A 21,729-nucleotide genomic window follows, 5' to 3' on the forward strand; every position below is an offset into this window, starting at 1 on the left:
ATTTCCGTGCATTATATGATGGGATATACTATTAAGTCTTACTGAAGATTAGAAAACTGGAGTTCAAAGAAGTTAAGTGACTTCCTCAATGTCATGAATGTGGTGAATGATAGATAGAGCTAGGATCTGAACCATGGAAATCTGACTTTACAACTTGTTATATCAGATATATACAAACCTTCCTAAATTAAATCCTTGTCATCATCAAAGGACTTGTGTGACTATTGAGCTCTTCACTGCTGTATATTTATCCCAATATCTATTCATTTTTAATTACAGCTCTTGCTTGTTATGGTCACAAACTGGCAATGCACAAGAATATCAAGGCAAGCTGGGCACTGGTGGCCCATGCCTGTAATCCTAGCTATTCAGGAGGCTGAGATCTGAGGATTGTGTTTCAAAGCCAGCCTGGGCAGGAAAGTCTGTGAGACTCTTATCTCCATTTAGCCTCCAGAAAACTGGAAGTAGTGCTGTGGCTCAAGTGGTAGAGTGCTACCCTTGAGCTGAAGAGCTGAGGACCAGTGCCCAGGCCCAGAGTTCAAGCCCCATGAATGACAAAAACAGGAAGAAGAAGAAGAATAGCAAGGCAAAATTAAAAAAAAAACCCAAACCATAGTTGGATGGTTACATTTGTCAGAGCTTTAACACAAGACTTGAGCTATAATGGACTTTACTGTTAGTTTCATATTTATCTAGGTATAGAAAAGAACCTCTAAAATAGATCTTACTTAGAACCTGAGTTATGAGTAACCAGTCTTATTCTTTTCATCTCCAGGTGTGTGGGTTCTGGGGTGCCACAACTCAGACTTTCGGAACAGAGGCATGACCGCCTTACTGAAGGTTTCTAGTTGTTACAGGAATATTGGTGATTATTATGAGGATATTTATGAAGATATTTCAGCATATTTGCTGAGTGAAAACAATGCTCTCGAACCCAGAAGCTTCTCCCAGAATTCAAGGCAACCTAGCACTAGGAAAACGAAATTAAAAGCCACTACAATGCCAGAAAACAACATAGAGAAGATTGACCCACAATCTGGAGAAATAGGGATGGTTAAAATACAAAATGTGTCCTCCAGTGATTTTTTGAGGCCCTTGGGACAGGGTCCTACTCCAACTGGATTATCCCTGTCAGATCTCCAAGAAACCATATATGACACTATTCCTGATGATCATTTACCTGGTGCAATAGACAATAATGAAGGCCCATATGAAGTGGCAGACTTCTTGCCAGAACTCCATCACAGTGGAGGCACAGTATTTACTCCCAAGCCAAACATCCAATTAAGCTCAAATAAGAATGTGGAAACAGCTATGGAATCAGACTTTAAAAAACTTGATTTGAAAGTTTCTAGTTTACCAAAACACCTAGTAACTCCAACAATTCTATCAAGTAATTTAGCAGCAAGTCCTGAAAAGGCAGTTTCCTTAGGATCCCCAAATATATCAGTTCACATTAATAGTCAGTTAATCAGCACTGTATTTGGCAAAAAGCCATCTCCATTTATTGACACTGGTATACTTGTGAGTTTGAGTGAAAAAAACAATGATTCCAAGTCATTACAAGCAGCTTTAACAAATAGTCAAGAAAGTTCACTAGGGAAAAATGCATCATCAATTGTGATTGATAGGTTACACAAGGAAAAAAGGTCAACTGGACCCATGTTGTTGACCAAAGATAGTGATTTATTCAAAGTTAATACCTCTTTGATAAAAACAAATAAAGCATCTACTCATTCAGTAACTGATAGAAAAGCTCACACTGATAGCCCAACATTAATTGAAAATATCACATCAGCCTGGCAAGATTCCATATTAAAAAGGAACACTAATTTTCAACAAGTGACATCTTCTGTTCCTGTTGAAATGCTTGTAGATAAAAATACTACAGTTCTGTCAGTAAATCATGTATCAAATAAAACTACTACATCAAAAAATATGGAAATAGATAATCAAATAAAAGAGGGCCCTGTGTTGCCAAATGCAGAAGATCTGGAATCAGCAAACTGGATAAAAAGTATGCATGGAAAGAACTCCCTGAATTCTGGACACATACCTACTCTAAAGCAATTGCTATCCTTAGGATCAGAAAAGTCTATAACAGATCAGAAATTTCTGTCAGAGAAGAGGAAAGTGGTAGTAGAAGAAGATGAAATTACAAGAAACAAAAGACCCAAAGAGATAATTTTTCCAAGCAATGACAGTGTATCACTAACGGCCTTGGTGAATATACAAGAAAAAGATACATATGACCAAGTAAAAACTTTACAGGAAGAGACAGAAAGGGATGATGCACTAACACAAGAGGATGTAGTTTTGTCTCAGGTGTATGCACTGACTGGCACTAAGAATGTCTTGAAGAACCTTTTCTTACTAAGCCCAAGGCAAAATTTAAGTTTAAATGTAAAGGCATATGCACCAATACTTCAAGATATGAGATCAAAAAGTGATTCAACAAATACAGCAGAGATTCACGTGGCCCATTTCTCAAAAAGAAGTGAGGAAGAGGAAACAAATATAGAAGGCTTGAGAAATCTTACACAGATGGAAGAGAATTATCTAAGCACAAGAATGTCTCCTAATATAAGCCAGAAGAACATTATTGCTCAGTATGGTAAACAGGCTCTAAAAAAACACAGATTCTCTCTACAAGAAACAGAGCTTGAAAAGGGATACATTGTAGATGTCACTTCAACCCCAAACATGAAATATTCAACCCAGGGCCTCCTTACACAGATAGAGTACAACAAGAATGGAGAAAAGGCCATTACTCAGTCTCCATTACCAGGTATTTTCATGAGCAATGGCACCACTCAGACTAGTAACTCTGCATTACCCATTGGAAATATATCAGCATTTCCATTAATCATATCTGTGGATCTGATGAGGATACCATCCAAAGAGAACTCTTCTCATTTTCTAGCTTCAGACCATACATTCAGGACAAAAAGCTCTAGGGCTCAAGAAGGCAGCAATTTCTTACAAAGAGCTAATAAAAATAACCTTTCTTTAACTATCCTACCATTGGAGAGCATTGAAGATCAAGGAAAGGTTGACTCCCTGGGGACAATTGGCACAAACTCATACAAAAAAATGAAGAACACTGTTCTCTTGAAAAGAGTTTTGCCTGAAGCACCTGGCAAAGTTGAATTGATTCCTGAAGTCTCCATTCATCATACACCTACAGAAACTAGTCATGGATCTCCCAGCCAGGTAGACCTCATGGAAGAGACCCTTCTTCAGAAAACCAAAAGCTCTGAAAAGACTCCCTATGAGCTGCTGGATTCTCTTGCTTTGGATAACCAATATGTTACCCAGATACCAAATGAAGAATGGAAATCCAAAGAGAACTCACCCAAAAACACATCCTTTAAGACAATGGACAATATTTTGTCCTTGAACCCTTGTGAAATGAATTACCCATTAGCAGCAAATGAGGTAAAAAGTTCACCCCAAAGAGAAGGCACTTGGAAAAAACAAGAAAGAGATGGAAGACTGTGCTCTCAAAACCCAGTAGTCTTAAAACACCACCAAAAGGAAATAACCCATGCTACCCTTGAATCAGAGCAAGAAGAAACTGACTATGATGAAACCATCTCAACAGAAATAAAGAGAGGTGATTTTGACATTTATGGTGAAGATGAGAATCAGGGCCCCCGAAGCTTTCAGAAGAGAACCCGACATTATTTTATTGCAGCAGTGGAACGGCTTTGGGACTATGGGCTGAGTAGATCCCCTCATGTTCTAAGAAACAGGTATGAGTCTGTTGGTTATTCCCTTTTCCTGCTCTTGTGAACTCTGACTTAGCAAGTACTGAAATGGTAGAAATATAGCCTCATTTGTTATATTATGAGCTGCATGAGGAATCTTCTTCTCATGAAAAAGCACTGAAGAAGGAAGGAGGAAGAAGTGAAATGTGTGGCAAAGATGTTGATGTAGGTAGGGTTCATTTCCAAGATATGGGGGATCCAGAGGGCAAAATAGCCTATTTGATTTCTAGAGCAGAAACAAAAAGGTTGAGCAGGGAAGAGAAAGCACACTAATATTTGGAAGGTTAGCATAAGAAGAGTCAAGAAGTATTAGGAGCAGCTACTATATCGCAGATACATTTGTAGACATTGGAATGGAGCTTACATTCTCCTGGGGAGTTCAAGATTATAATAAATTTAAAAATAAGTAAAGGAATTTCAGTGGGACTATTCAGAAAATATCATAGAACAATATGGTACAGTAGCTGGTAGGTATCATTTTCACTGTGGTGAGGAAAGAAATCCTCTTTTAGGAGTTGAATCCTAAGTGATAATAAAATACCAACTGATAAAGCTATGGAAAAAATGTTCTCCTGGGTCCTGGTGGGTCCCTTGTGTAATCCTAGCTACTCACGAGCTGAGATCTGAGGATCCCAGTTCAAAGCAGCCTGGATTAACCACCAGAAAACCAGAAGTGTTGTTGTGGTTCAAAGTGGTAGAGAGCTAGCCTTGAATGAAAGAGCTCAGGGACAGTGACCAGGCCCTGAATTCAAGGCCTGTGACCAACCCTCCCCAAAAAAGAATGTTCTCAAAAAGAGGGAATAGAAAATGTAAAGAACCTGGAAATGGGGCAAGTATAGCATATTTGAAGGACAAAAAGGAACAAATATGACTGGAGGATGTGTGGTTGGGGAATGAAAAGGTGGAAGTGAGCAATAGTTTGAAATTATAGGTCCTTGAAGAAGGATAGAGCTCCCTTTGGATACTCATAACACTTTCCCACATTTTCTTCAACCCCTTATGTTGCCCATCAGCCACAGAATATTTCCCTAGTCCACTGAATTTTATGTCCTCCTTGATTTCTATCTTACATTTTCTGCTTTTCCTTAAGTCTCCAGGTTTTTCACCATCCTCACTCTGATACTGTGCATTTAATAGCCAACATATTTACTGAAATTGAGGCCCACATACTCTAGTATGTGAAATGAATTACCCATTAGCAGCAAATGAGGTAAAAAGTTCACCCCAAACAATGTTCAAGAGGAATTGTAGGCCGGGCGCTGGTGGCTCACGCCTGTAATCCTAGCTACTCAGGAGGCTGAGATCTGAGGATCGCGGTTCAAAGCCAGCCCGGGCAGGAGAGACCGTGAGACTCCTATCTCCAATAAACCACCAGAAAACCGGAAGTGGCGCTGTAGCTCAAGTGGTAGAGCGCTCGCTCGCCTTGAGCTGAAGAGCTGAGAGACAGCGCCCAGGCCCAGAGTTCAAGCCCCACGACCGACAAAAAAAAAAAAAAAAAAAAAAAAAAAAAAAAAATTCATTCAAAAAAAAAAAAAAAAAGAGGAATTGTACTCATTACCTCACTCACATAACTGTAACCCTCTGTATAGTATCTTTACAAAAAAAAAGTTCACCCCAAAGAGAGGCACTTGGAAAAAGCAAGAAAGAGATGGAAGACTGTGCTCTCAGAACCCAGTAGTCTTAAAACACCACCAAAAGGAAATAATCCATGCTACCCTTGAATCAGCCATTCCACTGCTGCAATAAAATAAAAAGCTGAGAGCTTCGGGGGCCCTGATTCTCATCTTCACCTCTCTTTATTGATACTCTGGTATCAAATCGATCATCTATATGCCTAAAGAAAGCCAACCAAACCAGTCGCTGGTTGCTTACACCTGTAATCCTAGCTACTCAGGAGGCTGAGATCTGAGGATCAGTTCAAAGCCAGCCAGGGCAAGAAGGTCCATGAAACTCTTATCTCCAATTAACCACCAGAAAATCAGAAGTGGCGCTGTGGCTCAAGTGGTAAAGCGCTCACCTTGAGCTGAAGAGCTGACAGTGCCCAGGCCCAGAGTTCAGGCCCCACAACTAACAAAAAAAAAGAAAGAAAGCCCACCACACCAATTTTATACTTGATTTCATTCCTTCTTCTTTCATGAAAAACGTTGCTCCATTACTTCCACTTCTCTCCCACACATCATCAATTTTCTCTCTTTCAGATTCATTTCATAATCATCAATCATGTTATTATTAACATGAATTGTTAATAATTAACTGAATTGACTGTTCCATCCATTCAGTTATTCAAACTTCCAACCTTGAAGTTAATCCTGATCCCTTTCTTCCAATTTTCACCCCTAATCCATCAGAGATCATTGTGGCTATAATTTTTAAAGCAAACAGAATTTGATTATGGACTGAATATTGGATAAGATGAAAATGTACTGAAATGGAAAGGTAATTATTGTGGGATAAAACCAGGCCATAAAATACTCTCTATAATGATGAAATATTATTAAAGTAATAAAATCAGAGGTCACTCCAGCAGGCTGACACCAGGTGGTAACTCATGATGATGACTCCAATTCCCTATCTTCCCAATGAACTTGCTATGCCTCCATCCCTCCCTGAGCTAACTTAGACAAATTATTGTATAACCCTAAAAAGAACAAAGAAGGATAGTCCTTGTTAAGCATGTGTAGCTCCATGTATGAATGAACTTGCAGTCAATGTGAATGGAAAATTACAGAATGAAGTATTATCCTTGGAAATGAAAACTAATCTGAAGAAGGCAACTTCTTCCATCCCAATTCAACAGAGCACCTCCATATCAGGAGACTTAATAAGAAGAAATTCAGCTGCAGCAGGCACTTGGAGCAAAGCCATGGTGTGTTCTTTATTCCTGTAGAAGACATCTGGTTAGATTGCAATGCAATGTTGGGCAAGCTCTGGAGAGGGACTGGATGCAAAGAGGGTCCAGAACCATGGATAGCCACTGAGGATATTGCAACACAGAAGAGTCCTGGGTGTCAACACAGTCAGGCCATCAAAACTGGGAAGTGGGTTTTTAAGAATGAACCATCAGGGCTGGGAATGTGGCTCAGAGGTAGAGTGCTGCCTAGCATGCATGAAGCCCTGAGTTTCATTCCTCAGTACCACATAAACAGAAAAAGCCAGAAGTGGCACTGTGGCTCAAGTGGTAGAGTGCTAGCCTTAAGCACAGAGAGGCTCAGGGACAGTGCCCAGGCCCTCAGTTCAAGCCCCAGAACTGGCAAAAAAAAAAAAGAATGAACCATCAGTCTATCAGTCCATCAGTGTTTTCCTGAAGTACTAAGCTCCAAGTTGGAATCATCTTGCCTGTATTAAGGCCAAGGTTAGCAAAAAAGAGGGAAATATACAGAATTGCCTTTTGTACAAGTTTGCTGCCAGAACACAGATTTCATGAAGACTACCCAATGCTAAATGTAAGCCAAAACCAGGAAAGGAAAAGATTCATATCAACATCTTTATCACCAGACATATGGATTCAGGCAGTCCACTACTACTGTGGTGTGATCAACAGAATCACCATAAAAATTGAGTCTGCTGAGATGGAAAAGTGATCCTTCAAATACTAGTGGGTCTTGCGTAAACAAAGCTGGTATCACCTTGGATACTTCCCTGTGGAGATTTGAGACCACAAACTATCATGTGACTATCATTGATGCTCCAGAACATAGAGATTTTATCCATGCCCAGAGACTTTACTGATTCCCCCAAACATGATTATGGGAGCATCTCAGACTTGCCTGTGCTGTCCTGATTGTTACTGCTGGTGCTGGTGAATTCAAAGCTAATATTTCCATCATGTCATTCTGGCTTACCCACTAGGTGTTAAACAATTAATTGTCTGTATTAACAAGATGGATTCCACTGAACAATCATAGAGCTAGAAGAGATATGAGGAAATTATTAAAGAAGTCAATCCTAAATTAGGAAAATAGGCTACAGTTCCAAATAGTTAACATACTTTTGTTCAAGAGATGGACAACCATCTTTGAAAATGGATATGTGAGTGAAGCTGTACTGCTTTTAGTTCTGCTTTATATCCTTCCAATAATTTGGCCAACTAACAAATGCTTGTAGCAGCACTTTCAGGGGATCTACACAACTGGTGACACTGGTACCGTGAGACTGATTGATGTTCTCAGACTCAGCAAGGTAGTCATCTTTGCCCACTTCAATATCACATGCTGAAATGAAACATGAAACTTTGAGTGAAGCTCTTCCTGGAGACAATGTGGGCTTCAATGTCAAGAATGTGACAGTCAAGGGTTAGAGGTGTAGCTCAGAGGTAAAGTGCTTGCTTAGCCTGCAAAAAGCCCTGGGTTCCATCCCTAGAACTGAAAACAAACAAACAAAAAAAGAAATGAATGTGTTTGCTGAAGGTGTTCATTGTGGCAATATGGGAGGAGACAGCAAAAATAGAAGCAGTGTTTTTCATTTCTAAGGTAATTATCCATAACCATTCAGGTTCCGTCAGCATTGCTGTATCTGTGCTGCATTAGCACATAGATAATATTGCTTAAAAGTTTGCTGGGCTGAAGAAGAACGTTATTCTCATTAGCAGCTGGAAAATATCTCCTGTAATAGTTAGCCCTGTCAACTTCACTGCATTGAGAGTTACCTAGGAGATTCGTGAAGCACACTTCTAGGTGTGTTAGTGAGATCATTTCAGAGATGATCAGATCATAAGGGCTCTGGTTTAACAAAAGGCTTAGTCCATTGACAGATTAATAATTATATAGACTATTGGAGGTAATGGAACTGTGGAAATTGGGGCCTGTTTGGAGAAAATGGGTCATTAGGGGCTTGTCTTTCAGTGCTTTATCTTGCCCTGGTTCCTTCCTAGTACCTCCTCTCTGCTTCTCAGCATCCATGAAGTAAGCATCTTTGATCCACTCCACCCTTTCTGCCATGATGCTCTGCCTCTCCACAAGTTCACAGAATGCATTAGACTATAGAATGAAACCTTTGAAACCATGAGCCAAAATAATCTTTCCTCCATTTAAATTGTTCTCTTAGCCAGGCATGGCGGCTCATGCAGGAGACTCATTAGTTTGAAACCACCCTGGTCTCAAATCAATCATTAGTTTCTCCTATTTATCATAGCAGTGAAAAACCTAACACAGTCCTATTGTGACTTTTATAATTATGGTTTCTGTCAAATTTTTCCTTGAGATCTGTCCCTTGAGAGTGACCAATAGCCAAAGTATACTTTCTAGGAGACCACAAACTGAGGAAGAAGTTAGGATTGTGTGATTTGGTCAGGGGAGAAATAATGAGCAAGTGAAACTAATATGCAGAATAGAACAAAATAATAATAAGCACCAAAAATAAATATATCAAAATCTTTGCATAGAATATCTATGGGAACTTAGAACCTTTAAAAATACCTAAATAGTATATACATATGTGGAAAATGTCACAATAAACTTCCTTGTATAAGTAATATATGCTAATTACATGTACAAACGTGTGTGTGTGTGTGTGTGTGTGTGTGTGTGTGTGTGTGTGTGTGTGTGTGTGTGTGTGTGTGTGTGTGTGTGTGTGTGTGTGTGTGTGTGTGTGTGTGTGTGTGTGTGTGTGTGTGTGTGTGTAGCCAGATTGACATTTGTATAACCAGATGTGATGTGGTGATACATGTCTATAATCTTAGCTAATTAGGAGGCAGAGACAGAAAGAGCATGATTTAAGGCCAGAAGAGTCCAAAGTTAGAACCTATTTCAGAAACAAGCTGAGCATTGTGGCACATACTTGCAGTCCCAGCTACTCAGGAGGCAGAAGAAATAGGATTATAGTATAAGGCTAGCTAGGCAAAGCTACTACAAGATCCTTTTAAAAAATCTTTTAAAATTATAATAAAAAAAGGATTAGGTACATTGCTCAAGTAGTGGAGCACTTATGTAGCAAGGACAAGACCTTGAGTTCAATCCCAAGTACCAGAGAAATAATGCAAAGATATACTATCTACATAGATTGAAAAACATACTTAAAAAAATCCAAAGTGATTTATGATTCAATATAGCCTGAATGAAAATCCCAACGAGTCTTTTCCTCTATAGATCTCAGCAAGCTTTCTCTAAAAATTAATACAAAAATTCAAAGAGCCAAGAAGAACAAGATGGGAGGAATTGCTTTAACTGCATAATTGGACTTATTTTAATTATAGTAATTACAAGTATGACAATTGGCACCAGGTGCTGGTGACTTGTCCAGTAATCCTAACTACTCAGAAGGCTGAGACCTGAGGATCATAATTGGAAGACAGCTGGGGCAGGAAAGTCTTTGAGATTCTTATCACCACTAAACTACCCAGAAAGCCAGAAGTAGCACTGTGGCTCAAGTGGCAGAGTGCCAGTCTTGAGCAAAAGCAGCTCAGCAACAGTGCCTAGGCCTTGAGTTCAAGCCCCAGGACCACCATAGACACAAAAAGTTATGACAATTGGTCTGAGAATCAACATATATGTAAATAAAACAAGAGAAAAACAGAAAATAGACACATACGTACACTGCACTTTATTTGTGGCAAAAGTATCACTGAATAGCAGTTTTCAGTAAAAAAATTTTGAAATTTTTGTTATCTATGAAAAAAATCACTGATATGGATAACTAGTTCACAACTCTCTCTCTCTCTCTCTCTCTCTCTCTCTCTCTCTCTCTCTCTCTCTCTCTCTCTCTCTCTCTCTCTCTCTCTCCATTGAAGACAGATAAAATCATAAATACTTTAGCAACAAAGAAATAAGAGAATGCCTTAATCTTAGGGTATAGAAAGAGAACTGACATTGAGATACAAAACAAAATTACCTTGAGAGATTTTTTTACTATGCCAAAATTATCAACTTATGCATATTGAATGAATAAGATCAGCTACAGAATAGGAGAAGATAGCACTGTACTGATTAGGAAAATACAAAATAAATCTACAATGAGGCAAATACTAATGTTCCCACCAGGATTACTAAAAATGAAAGTATGGTCAATGCAGTGTATTTGTGAGAGTTTGGGGCAAATGGATGTCTCTTGTATTGCTCATCAAAAGACTTAACAGAAGGTTCATATCAGGTGTAAGCATCCAAATTTACAAAGAACGCTCTTGAATGTAATTGGGATATGTTGACACAAAGAACACTATGCAACAGCAGGAATAAACTATAGATACACACAGCAGTGTAGACTAATAATAATGCTTAGCAAAAGAAAAAAGGATATAAACATTATTTTCCATTTAGATACTTCAAAAGCTGAACTATATTCTTTAATGGCATACAAACATGAGGTAAAAATATGAAAAAGGCAAAAACTGACAAAACAGAAAGAAATCTGCTTTCATAGATCTGATGTATTAGGAAAGGCTTGAAAAAGTAAAGGGGGACAGAGTAGATGACCATGCAAAATGTTTTCTAGATGTCTTGTAAAGTGAGAACATGAAAATTTTGCAAACTCTTGACCTCTGTGTATTTGTTAATTTGACTCATACACATATTCCATATGTCTAAAACCATGTATCCAACCTCCTTCCCCTTTAGGGCTCCCCTTCTCAGAATTACATAGCCATGTTTTTTTCATTTGGCCAAACCAGAAATCTGAAAGCTGTCTTCAATGCCCCTTTCTCTCCTCCTTAACCCACTTCTCTGGACAATCTATCACCAATTGTACTAAGTGTCAGAAACAATGAGAGCAATGAGATCAAGTAATTCATCCTACCTGTCCATCATAATACTGCTTTTTCTATACTTTTTCTCCAGGGATCAGAGTGGCAGTGCTCCTCAGTTCAAAAAGGTAGTTTTCCAGGAATTCACTGATGGCTCCTTCAGTCAACCTTTATACCGTGGAGAACTAAATGAACACCTAGGCATCTTGGGGCCATATATAAGAGCAGAAGTTGAAGACAACATTGTGGTGAGTTAAAAACAATGGAATTATGAAAATAAACTAATTCCATATATGTAGTTTGTTTCTGATTATAAAGATAAAGTAGGGCTGGGAAGTTGGCTCAGTGGTAGAGCGCTTGCCTTGCATGCCTGAGGCCCTGGGTTTAATTCCTCAGCAAAACATAAGCAAAAGGCAAAAAGCCGGAAGTGGTGCTGTGGCTCAAGTGGTGGAGCGCTAGCCTTGAGCTGAAGAGCTGAGGGACAGCGCCCAGGCCCAGAGTTCAGGTCCCACGACCGGAAAATAAATAAATAAATAAAAGATAAAGTATTCTCATATTTTAAAATTTTGAAGTAAGCCAGGTACTGGTGGCTTATGCCTGTAATCCTAGCTACTCAGGAGGCTGAGATTTGAGGATCACAGTTCAAAGCCAGCATGGGCAGAAAAGTCCCCATGAGATTCTTATCTCCAATTAACCACTTAAAAAAACAGCAGTGACACTGTGGCTCAAATGGCAGAGCACTAGCCTTGAGCACAAAAGGGCTCAGGGACAGCACCCAGGCCCCTGAATTCAAGCCTTACAACCAAACAAAAACAACAACAACAAATTCAAGCCTCACAAATGAACAAAAAAAAAAAACTAAAGTAAACAAAATAAAGAAGTTGAAAAGGAATCCCAATTATCTTTGTTGTATAAATATATTCTTTTTATTTCTTTTGGCAGTAGCAGGGTTTGAACTTAGGGTCTTGTGTTCACTCAGCTTGCTTGCTCATCTGGTGCTCCACCACTTGAGCTATACCTCCAGCTCTGCATTTTGTTAGTTATTTTTGGAGATGGAGTCTTATGGACTTTTCTGCCTAAGTTGGCTCTGAACCACAATCCTTTAGCTGTCAGCCACCTGAATAGCTAGGATTACAGGAATGAGTCACTATCGTGTGTACTGTTTCTCCTATATATTTTTCTATTCTTTAATGTAGTCACAATTATGCCACATTGAATTTTACTTATTTTTTGACTAAATATTTTACAATAAACATTTTTTGCTGGTCCTGGGGCTTGAACTCAGGGCCCAGGCAATATCCCTGAGTATCTTTGTACTCAAGGCTAGCATTCTACCACTTCAGCCACAGTGCCACTTCTGGTTTTCTGAGTAGTTTGTTGGAGGTAAGAGTCTCATGGACTTTCCTGCCTGGGATGGCTTCATACTGCGATCCTCAGATCTTGCCTTCAGAGTAACTAGGATTACAAGCATGAGCCACTGGTGCCCAGCCTCAGTAGACATTTTTATGTCATCACAGAACACTTTCTAGTAATTAGTGTATAATAGTCTATTCTAGGGCTCAGCATGATATGGTACATGCCTGCAATTCCAGCTACACAGACAGCAAAGACTGGAAGTATGTGGTTTGAAATCAACCTGCACAAAATTAGTAAGACTCTGTCTCAAAAAAAACAAGCCAAGGTGTGATGATTCACACTTGCAATTCCAGTAGGAAGATCACAGTTCAAGACTAGGTCCTATCTGAAAAATAAACTAAAGTAAAATGGGCTAGAGATGGGGCTCAAGGGTTACCTTGTAAGCATAAATCCCTGCTGTGCTAAAAAGAGAAAAGCTCTACAATCGTATTTCTCCTATGATAAACTTCCAGAAGTCAAATGTATATGAATGCTTTAAGATTTCCTCTTATTGTCTATTTGTTTATGTCATTTGCAAAATTGTCTTTTTGGAGGGAGTATTTCTATTAAAATTACCTTAATATTAGATGCTAACCATTGATAATTTTAGTAAATAGTTTTTCCAAGTTTATTTAATAAAAAATGTCTTAATTTCTCATGTGATGTTTTGAAAACAAAACAGGTTTGAATGCTTAGGTCACAGTCCATAAAACTTTCCTCCTTGACATTTTCATTGGTTTAATTCTTTTATTCATTTTTCAAGTTATGAGTACAATGCACCTTGATCAGTGTTACCCCACTCAAGCATTCTCCCCCATCTTTCCCTATATCACCCTCAAGTTCTGTAGTTCAATTTTTATGTAATATACATTGACTATAATTATTGCATTTGCTCATCGTTCATCCCTCCATTCATGTGTCCCCCTTTTTATTGTCTCCCCCCTGAACATGTTAAAGCTTCCTGGTATTCATGTTGTTAAATGGTTTACTAGTTTTATGTTTTATAAAAATTGCTTTCTGTGGAGAGATTTTAAAAATCATCTATAACTTCTGTTGCAACTTATTTGTACATTTAGCTATTTAATCTATCAATAATTCCTGTAGACCACAAGTTATTTTAGTCATTTTGTAAGACAAGTGTCAATGGTCCTTTATTCTAAAAATAGCCATTCAGCTGGTCACTGTGGCTCACACCTGTAATCCTAGCTACTCAGGAGGCTGAGATCTGAAGATTATGGTTCAAAGCCAGCTCAGGCAGAAAAGTCTGTGAGACTCTTATTTCCAATTAAGCACCCATAAAAATGCCAAAATTGGAGCTGTAGCTCAAGGGGTAATGCTGCATCCTTCAGTAAAACTAAGCTCAGGGACAGCACCTAGGCCCTGAGTTCAAGCCTTGAGTCAAGCCCCAGGACTAGCACAACAATATTAAAAAAATAAAAGTCATTCATTTGATTGGCTATAACAAGAATATAGAAAGATCTAATACCATAGGATTATGGCTTCATTTTTTCTGACTTGAATTTTATCTTACTTTCCATATGATACTGGGGTTTAAACTCAGGGTTTTACATTTGCAAGGCAGGTGCTCTGCCACCAGGGCTATACCTCCAGTCTTAAGTTCTTGTCTTAACTTTAGAATTTAAAATCTCAAGACAAGCATTGATGGCTCACATCTGTAATCCTAGGTACTCAGGGGGCTGAGATCTGAGGAGCACCGTTTGAAGCCAGCCTGGGCAGGAAAGCCTATGAGAATCTTCTCTCCAATTAGCCAGCAAAAAGCCAAAAGTCGAGGTGTGACTCAAGTGGTAGAGCACCAGCCTCGGGTGAAAAATCTAAGGGATATGCCCAGGCCCTGAATTTAAGCCCCAGTAGCCTCCTTCCATCCTCAACAATCATTTCAGATTTTCCTTCATAGATCTGTAGGTTTTTGTTCTAACAATATCTTTCTGTTTCCTCTAGGATATTTGTAACTTCATAAAAACCAGAAGATTCCTATTTGAGATGTATAACCTAAGCTAAAGATTAAATGTCCTAAGAGATGATTCTTGCATTTTTTTCCTCTACAGGTAACTTTCAAAAATCAAGCCTCTCGTCCCTACTCTTTCTATTCTAGTCTCATTTTTTATAAGGAAGATAACAGACAAGGAGCAGAACCCAGAAAAAACTTTGTCAAACCAAATGAAACCAAAACTTACTTTTGGGAAGTCCAACATCACATGGCACCCACGAAAGATGAGTTTGACTGCAAAGCCTGGGCTTACTTCTCTGATGTTGATCTGGTAAGGAGGTCTTCATTGTACTAGCCATATTCTCATTTAAAGAAAATGGACATTAGACTGAGGGTTAATAATGTTGGCATTTATCCTAAACACAATGAGAAGCTTTAAATAGGAGAGGTGATATCATATTTGTCTTAGAAATAGCCTGGAATCTACTGAGGATGGATTTATATTGGGAAGACTGGGAAGCAGGATAGTATAGCACAAATGTTGAGCAATCTATTTGGTTTGTGGATGAGAAAACTTTCCCTAAGAGTTTGTGTCTTTCCTCCCTAGGAGAAGGACATGCACTCAGGCTTGATTGGACCCCTTCTGATCTGTCGCACTAACACACTGAGTCCTGCTCATGGGAGACAAGTAACAGTACAGGAATTTGCTCTGTTTTTCACTATCTTTGATGAGACTAAGAGTTGGTACTTCACTGAAAATATGGAAAGGAATTGTAGGACATCCTGTAATATCCAAAAGGAAGACTCCACTTTAAAAGAAAATTATCGCTTCCATGGTAACATATCCCACACACAAATATTACTGTTAAATACAGTGATACAGTATATACTTTTAAAAAATGAGCTTGAACATTGTATGATTCCATATACATAATACATATAATTGGCCATCAGTAGTTCTCATGGAATGGAGGGAAGCAACATCATAATAGATTTTAACAGCTTTGTCTATTTTTTTTTCCAGCAATCAATGGCTATGTGATGGATACACTCCCTGGCTTAGTAATGGCTCTGGATCAAAGGATTAGATGGTATCTACTGAGTATGGGCAGCAATGAAAACATCCATTCTATTCATTTCAGTGGACATGTGTTTACTGTACGGAAAACAGAAGAGTATAGAATGGCTGTGTACAACCTCTATCCAGGTGTGAACTAGTTTGTGCTCTTTATTCTACATACTGCACTTGTTGAGCATTTACATAAAATGGTGTAGGCATTGATAATATAATCAGAGAACAAAGCAGACAAGCTCCCTGCCCTCAAGTAACATTAGCCTACTTAGAGAGAAATAAATATCAACCAAACAAGTTTAGTTCAGGTACATAAAATTCCTACAAAATAAACACAATACATGAATGGTTAACTTCATAGCACTTTGCTAGGAGTCCTTTTTCATTTTTTTTTTTTATCTCAGAACCAACATGCTACCAGCTATTACCCAGAGTTATCTGTTTATACATGTAACGAGGTTTGGTGGTGCAGATTTATAGTCTCAGCACTCAGGAGGATGAAGACAAATGATCATGAATTTGAAGACAACTCAGACCACACAATGAGACCTTATCTCAAAACAGTAACACAAACATTTGAATTTCATTTAACTTCAATCTTCCCTCCCTCAACTTGAGCCTGCATCAGACTGGAAGTCTGCATTGAGTAAAGGAGATATAGTTGAGTCCTTTGTTCTCTCCCTTGGCAAATTGTGCTTCCCAACTCCAACCTCTTGGTAAGGGCTCTTTTGAACTCCAGCATGGATAGGTTAAACATAAGAGAATGAGATAGTTCTTACCTACTCACAACTGGCAGCATTGTTGTAAGCTAGCTTCATTGTGTCTGCATTAGACTAGCAATTAAGTCTGACTTTCTTATTAGGACCATTCAGGAGCTTCCCAAAGACTCCTTTTGGGGATTCTCATGAAGTACCATTGGCTTGGTTGTTCCACCTTTAGTCACTCATTCCTAAATTGCTCCTGCTTCTTTCTTTTGGGATTACTTTGTCTAGTGACTTCTCTATCACTTGGAGCTCATATCTGGAAAACAGGAAAGACTCTTTTGCTCCAAAATGCTTTGAGTGTATCCTGATCCTAATGCAGAAGCATTCTCCTGTCTCATATTCTGGAAGAGGGATGGTCAGAATTCAGTCTCCAATGCCTCTGACATTAGGAGTCACGTAGCAACAATTTGGGTTTGAGAGTAAAGTTAAATTTTTTTTTTTTGGGGGGGGGTCTGGTCATGGGACCTGAACTCTGGGCCTGGGCGCTGTCCCTCAGCTCTTCAGCTCCAGGCTAGCACTCTACCACTTGAGCCACAGTGCCACTTCCGGCTTTTTTCTTTTTGCTTATGTGGTGCTGAGGAATCGAACCCAGGGCCTTAGGCATGCAAGGCAAGCGCTCTACCACTGAGCCACCTTCCCAGCCCCTAAAGTTAAATTTTGTAATTCTACTTTGGTATTCTGCTTAAGCCAATGTATTCCATGCACATTTCTTAGTGCAAAGAAATAATTTGTGTTCCTTTTGGTTTTGAAAAGGTGTTTTTGAGACAGTGGAAATGCTGCCATCCAAAGCTGGGATTTGGCGGGTTGAATGCCTTATTGGCGAGCACCTAAATGCTGGGATGAGCACTCTCTTTCTGGTGTACAGCAAGCGTGAGTAATACTATGGGCAGAGGCTCGCTGCCACCTTAGCTTACTGCTGTACAGCTTTCCTTTTCCTTGGGAATGATTGCCATTGTCAATAAATAAAAATATGCTCATATCATCATTAAACTTAAAATATTTAGTCGCAGTAGTCCTTGGAAGACATATATGCTGACAGCTAAGTAAAATTTAAACCTCTATTAGTTCACAAATGGGTGAAAACTTCATTTTTCACAATAGAAGATTTTGTAACTTAACTTTGTTTCAATGACCAAAGATAATCCACAACTATCATTTGGAAGAGTTTGAGGATTTAATCTTAAACAAGTAAGAGAACCACCACTGGTTTATTTCTCTATAGACTATAGTTTCCTCCATCGTAATATATGAAGAGTTGTAGCACTTAACTGTTGGAATGAGTTAAATGACATGACAAATAAACTACTTGGCTCAAAACATTTTTTATTTTTTCCCATTTTTATTGACTTGAGAAATTGAATTCTGTATACTTGTAGCTACTATGTTCCCCCTGTTTGATTTCAGAGTGTCAGATTCCCCTGGGAATGGCTTCTGGACACATTAAAGATTTTCAGATTACAGCTTCAGGACAATATGGTAAGTACTGTTAATTTTGCTCCAAGATATTTGTGCTGATTTTATCTTTCATTATTTTTGTTGGAAAGCTTCAAATAAGTGTGTAATTCCCATGCTTTTCTTTTTCTTTTCTTTCATTCCTTTCCTCCTTCTTTCCTTCCTTTCTATTTTTTGTTCCAGTACTGGGACTTGACATCAAGGCCTCTATCTCCCTTGGCTTTTTCCACTCAAGATTGACTCTCTACCACTTGAGCCAAACCTCTTATTCTCGCTTTTGGCTAGTTAAAGAGAGATAAGTGCCTTTCACATTTGTCTGACTGGGCTGGATCGAAATTATTTTTAGATCTCAGCCTTTTGAATAGGTAGGATTATAGGGTTGGCCACTGGCATACAACTCCATGCTTTTCTTAACTCTACTCCATAGATACTAGCTCTTAAATATATCTCTTTCTATTTCCCATTGCCACCATCTTAATTCAGGCCACATCCATCTGACTTGAGCAAGAGCACTGCTCCCTGAAATATCTTCCCAAGTCTATTGTCTTGACTGTAGCAGAAAGCTACACTTTCTTGTGGGCAGTTATGCTTGGACAGAACCTATAGAGTTTAACACAAAATTTTAGAATATGAGTTGGCAAATTACTGCCCAAAGTCCAAATCCAGCCTACTTCCCATTTTGTATGGTATTTGAGCTAAGAACATTTCCCATTTTTATTAGCATATATAAATTATACAAAAATAATGGACTGCATTGTGACATTTTTCTACATGCATATAATGTAGTTAAGTCATTTCATCCCCACTACTCTTATTTCCCCCAACCCCTTCTTTTTTCAGATATTTAATTTTCCCATTTTTAAATGGTTGAGGAAAACTTTTTCGTATAAAATTATAAAATTCAAATTCCAGAATGCATAAACTCAAACTAGAACATAGCTACATGAATTTATCTATATATAATTTTTTAGTTTCAATAGAGATCATATAACCTGCCACTTTTAAATTGCTATTATTATTATTAATAATATTATTATTATGGTAGGACATGGGACTTGAACTCAGGGCTAAGTTTTTTCATTCAAGGCTAGCTCTCTACCACCTCGAGCCACAGTATCATTTCCGGTTTTCTGGTGGTTAATTGGAAATAAGTCTCACGGACTTTCCTACCAGAACTGGTTTTGATCGACAAATCTCAGATCTCAGCCTCCTGAGTAGCTCAGATTACAGGCATGAGCCACTACCACCCAGCTTCTTAAATTATTTTCTATCTAGATCTTGAGAGAAAAAAGTTTGCCAACCCCTATTTTAAAAGGAAAAAAAAATCTCCTTAGAAAACAAGCGTGAGGGCTGGGAAGGTGGCTCAGTGGTAGAGCGCTTGCCTTGCAAGCTTGAGGCCCTGGGTTCGATTCCTCAGCACCATATATGCAAAAAGAAAAAAAAAGCTGGAAGTGGCGCTGTGGCTCAAGTGGTAGAGCGCTAGCCTTGAGCTGAAGAGCTGAGGGACAGCGCCCAGGCCCAGAGTTCAGGCCCCACAACCGGACCCAAAAAAAAAAAGAAAAAAGAAAACAAGCGTGAGAGTTACTTATTAAAGTTGTAGTTAGTGTCTGTGCCTGGATAGAAAGGTGATACTTTTTTTTAATGTTTTATTCTAAGTTTTCATTTTCTGATTTTTCTGCGATAATACACACTGGATAATAGATTATATAATTTGGTATTTGCTGATAACAACTTCTAGTATCAGCTAATTATAGGTACTAACACTCAACAAAATTATTAAATTTCAGAAAATGGCATATGCAATAGCAGCAAGAAACCCATTAGATAGTTATCAATACTGCCAGGATACAAAGCTTGTATTCCTTTATCTTATAGGTTTAACTTCTCAAAAGAGTGATTTTGTTCCCAAGTGTTTAGGATCAATCAAGTTGAACATAATCTCTCTTTCCTTTCTTATATAATCTCTCTTTCCTTTCTCCTTTCTTGGCAAAAGGACAGTGGACCCCAAACCTGGCCAGACTTCATTATTCTGGATCAATCAATGCCTGGAGCACCAAAGAACCCTTTTCCTGGATCAAGGTTAGAAAATGACATCAATGGCAGGAATAATCATTCAATCACATCACCTACTTATCTTGGAAGCTCAACCATTATGCATGTCCTTTGAGCCTACCATTAAAGCTTAATTAACAGATGAGGAAACTAAAGGATAGAATGGGTTATGACTTGTGCAAAAAATAAAAAAACCCTCAAACAAAAGACTTCAGAATAGAGACTGGGAAGGTGGCTCAGTGGTAGAGCGCTTGCCTTGCATGCATGAGGCCCTGGGTTCAATTCCTCAGCACCACATAAGCAGAAAAAGCCAGAAGTTGTGCTATGGCTCAAGTGGTAGAGTGTTAGCTTTGAGCTGAAGAGCTGAGGGACAGCGTTCAGGCCCCACGACCAATATAAAAAAACAATAACAACAACAAAAAAAAAACCCTCTTACTTCCATAGGGCTGGGATGTAGCTCAGTGGCAAAGCGCTTGCCTAGCAAGTGCAACGTCCTGGGTTCGATCTCCAGTACCAAAAAAGAAAAGACAAAAAAAAAAAATACTGTTAAAAAGACTTCAGAATAAAGTATGCCAGTGTATCCTATTTCTATCTCCTGAGATTATAACATGTATATGCTTTCTATAATATTTAACTCATCACCTCTCAAGACCATGTATTCTCCTGTTGAATGCCTCCAAATGAGTCCTCCAGTATTCTTCATTTTAACACTAAACAAGTGGCTAAATCCCCCATTTCACAAGCAATTTTATACCACTAAATTTTCTTACTACCACTGTAGTAAGAAATACCTACTCAAATTTAGTGTAATAACTAAGATGGAAGCAATACATGCAATATTGTTTATGCTAACTAAATTTCTTTTTCTTTGTCAGTTGTGGGGCTTGAACTCTGGGCCTAGGCGCTGTTCCTCAGCTCTTCGGCTCAAGGCTAGCACTCTACTACTTGAGCCACAGCACAACTTCCAGTTTTCTGGTGGTTTACTGGATATGAGAGTCTCATGGACTTTCCTGACTGGGCTGGCTTTGAACCGTGATCCTCAGAGCTCAGTCTCCTGAGTAGCTAGGATTACAGGCGTGGGCCACCAGCATCCGGCCCAAATTTCTTTTTTAAAAGATTCAATATTTCACATTTTCTCACTTGTCAATTTCCTCTAGAGTAGCACTGTCCAAGGCAAATATAAGGTGAGCTACAAATGCAAATCTCATGTCTGATTTTTTATTTTAGTGCCCTTATTAAAAAAGAAATGTGTAGTCTGTCGTCAACAGGCCCAGTGGAGATATACCTCAAAATGCGTTACTGAAGAAGGTGTGGCAGCTTATCACTGGTAGTGATTTGGGGATGCACTGTACAACAGATGTGAAGGTAGATTTGTAGGTGGGCTAGTTTGCTAGGAAGCAAGGAACTCGATAACCACTTTCTGTACTCATTCCCACCATTTATCCACAACTTCACAACTATGCCCACATGTATGTACCTGATTCACTTGCATGTCCAACATCATGATGTGCACACCTGTAGCAATGCAGATTTTTCCTAAGCTGATAATTAATTTCTCGAGTACACACATTTAAAACCAGGTTAGAATAAATTGTTTTCATTGG

The 21,729-nt window shown here is 38.7% G+C and overlaps 1 protein-coding gene across 4 annotated transcripts in view; it reads left to right on the plus strand.

Annotated features, from left to right (window-relative positions):
- Positions 1-21,729, plus strand: part of F8 (coagulation factor VIII) — an 86,507-nt gene that overhangs the window by 42,833 nt on the left and 21,945 nt on the right. For 3 of the 4 annotated variants that reach the window (XM_070039445.1, XM_070039448.1, XM_070039447.1), the window contains exons 14-21: positions 776-3,755; positions 11,537-11,690; positions 14,904-15,116; positions 15,393-15,621; positions 15,810-15,992; positions 17,375-17,491; positions 18,026-18,097; positions 20,067-20,152. In XM_070039445.1, coding sequence (XP_069895546.1) covers positions 776-3,755; positions 11,537-11,690; positions 14,904-15,116; positions 15,393-15,621; positions 15,810-15,992; positions 17,375-17,491; positions 18,026-18,097; positions 20,067-20,152 — 4,034 coding nt within the window. The remainder of the gene's footprint in view (positions 1-775; positions 3,756-11,536; positions 11,691-14,903; positions 15,117-15,392; positions 15,622-15,809; positions 15,993-17,374; positions 17,492-18,025; positions 18,098-20,066; positions 20,153-21,729) is intronic. The other variant, XM_070039446.1, reaches the window with a different exon arrangement.

This window comes from Dipodomys merriami, unplaced genomic scaffold, assembly GCF_024711535.1.
Source record: "Dipodomys merriami isolate MVZ:Mamm:240054 unplaced genomic scaffold, mDipMer1.0.p SCAF_3, whole genome shotgun sequence".
NCBI classification, from domain to species: Eukaryota; Metazoa; Chordata; class Mammalia; order Rodentia; family Heteromyidae; genus Dipodomys; species Dipodomys merriami.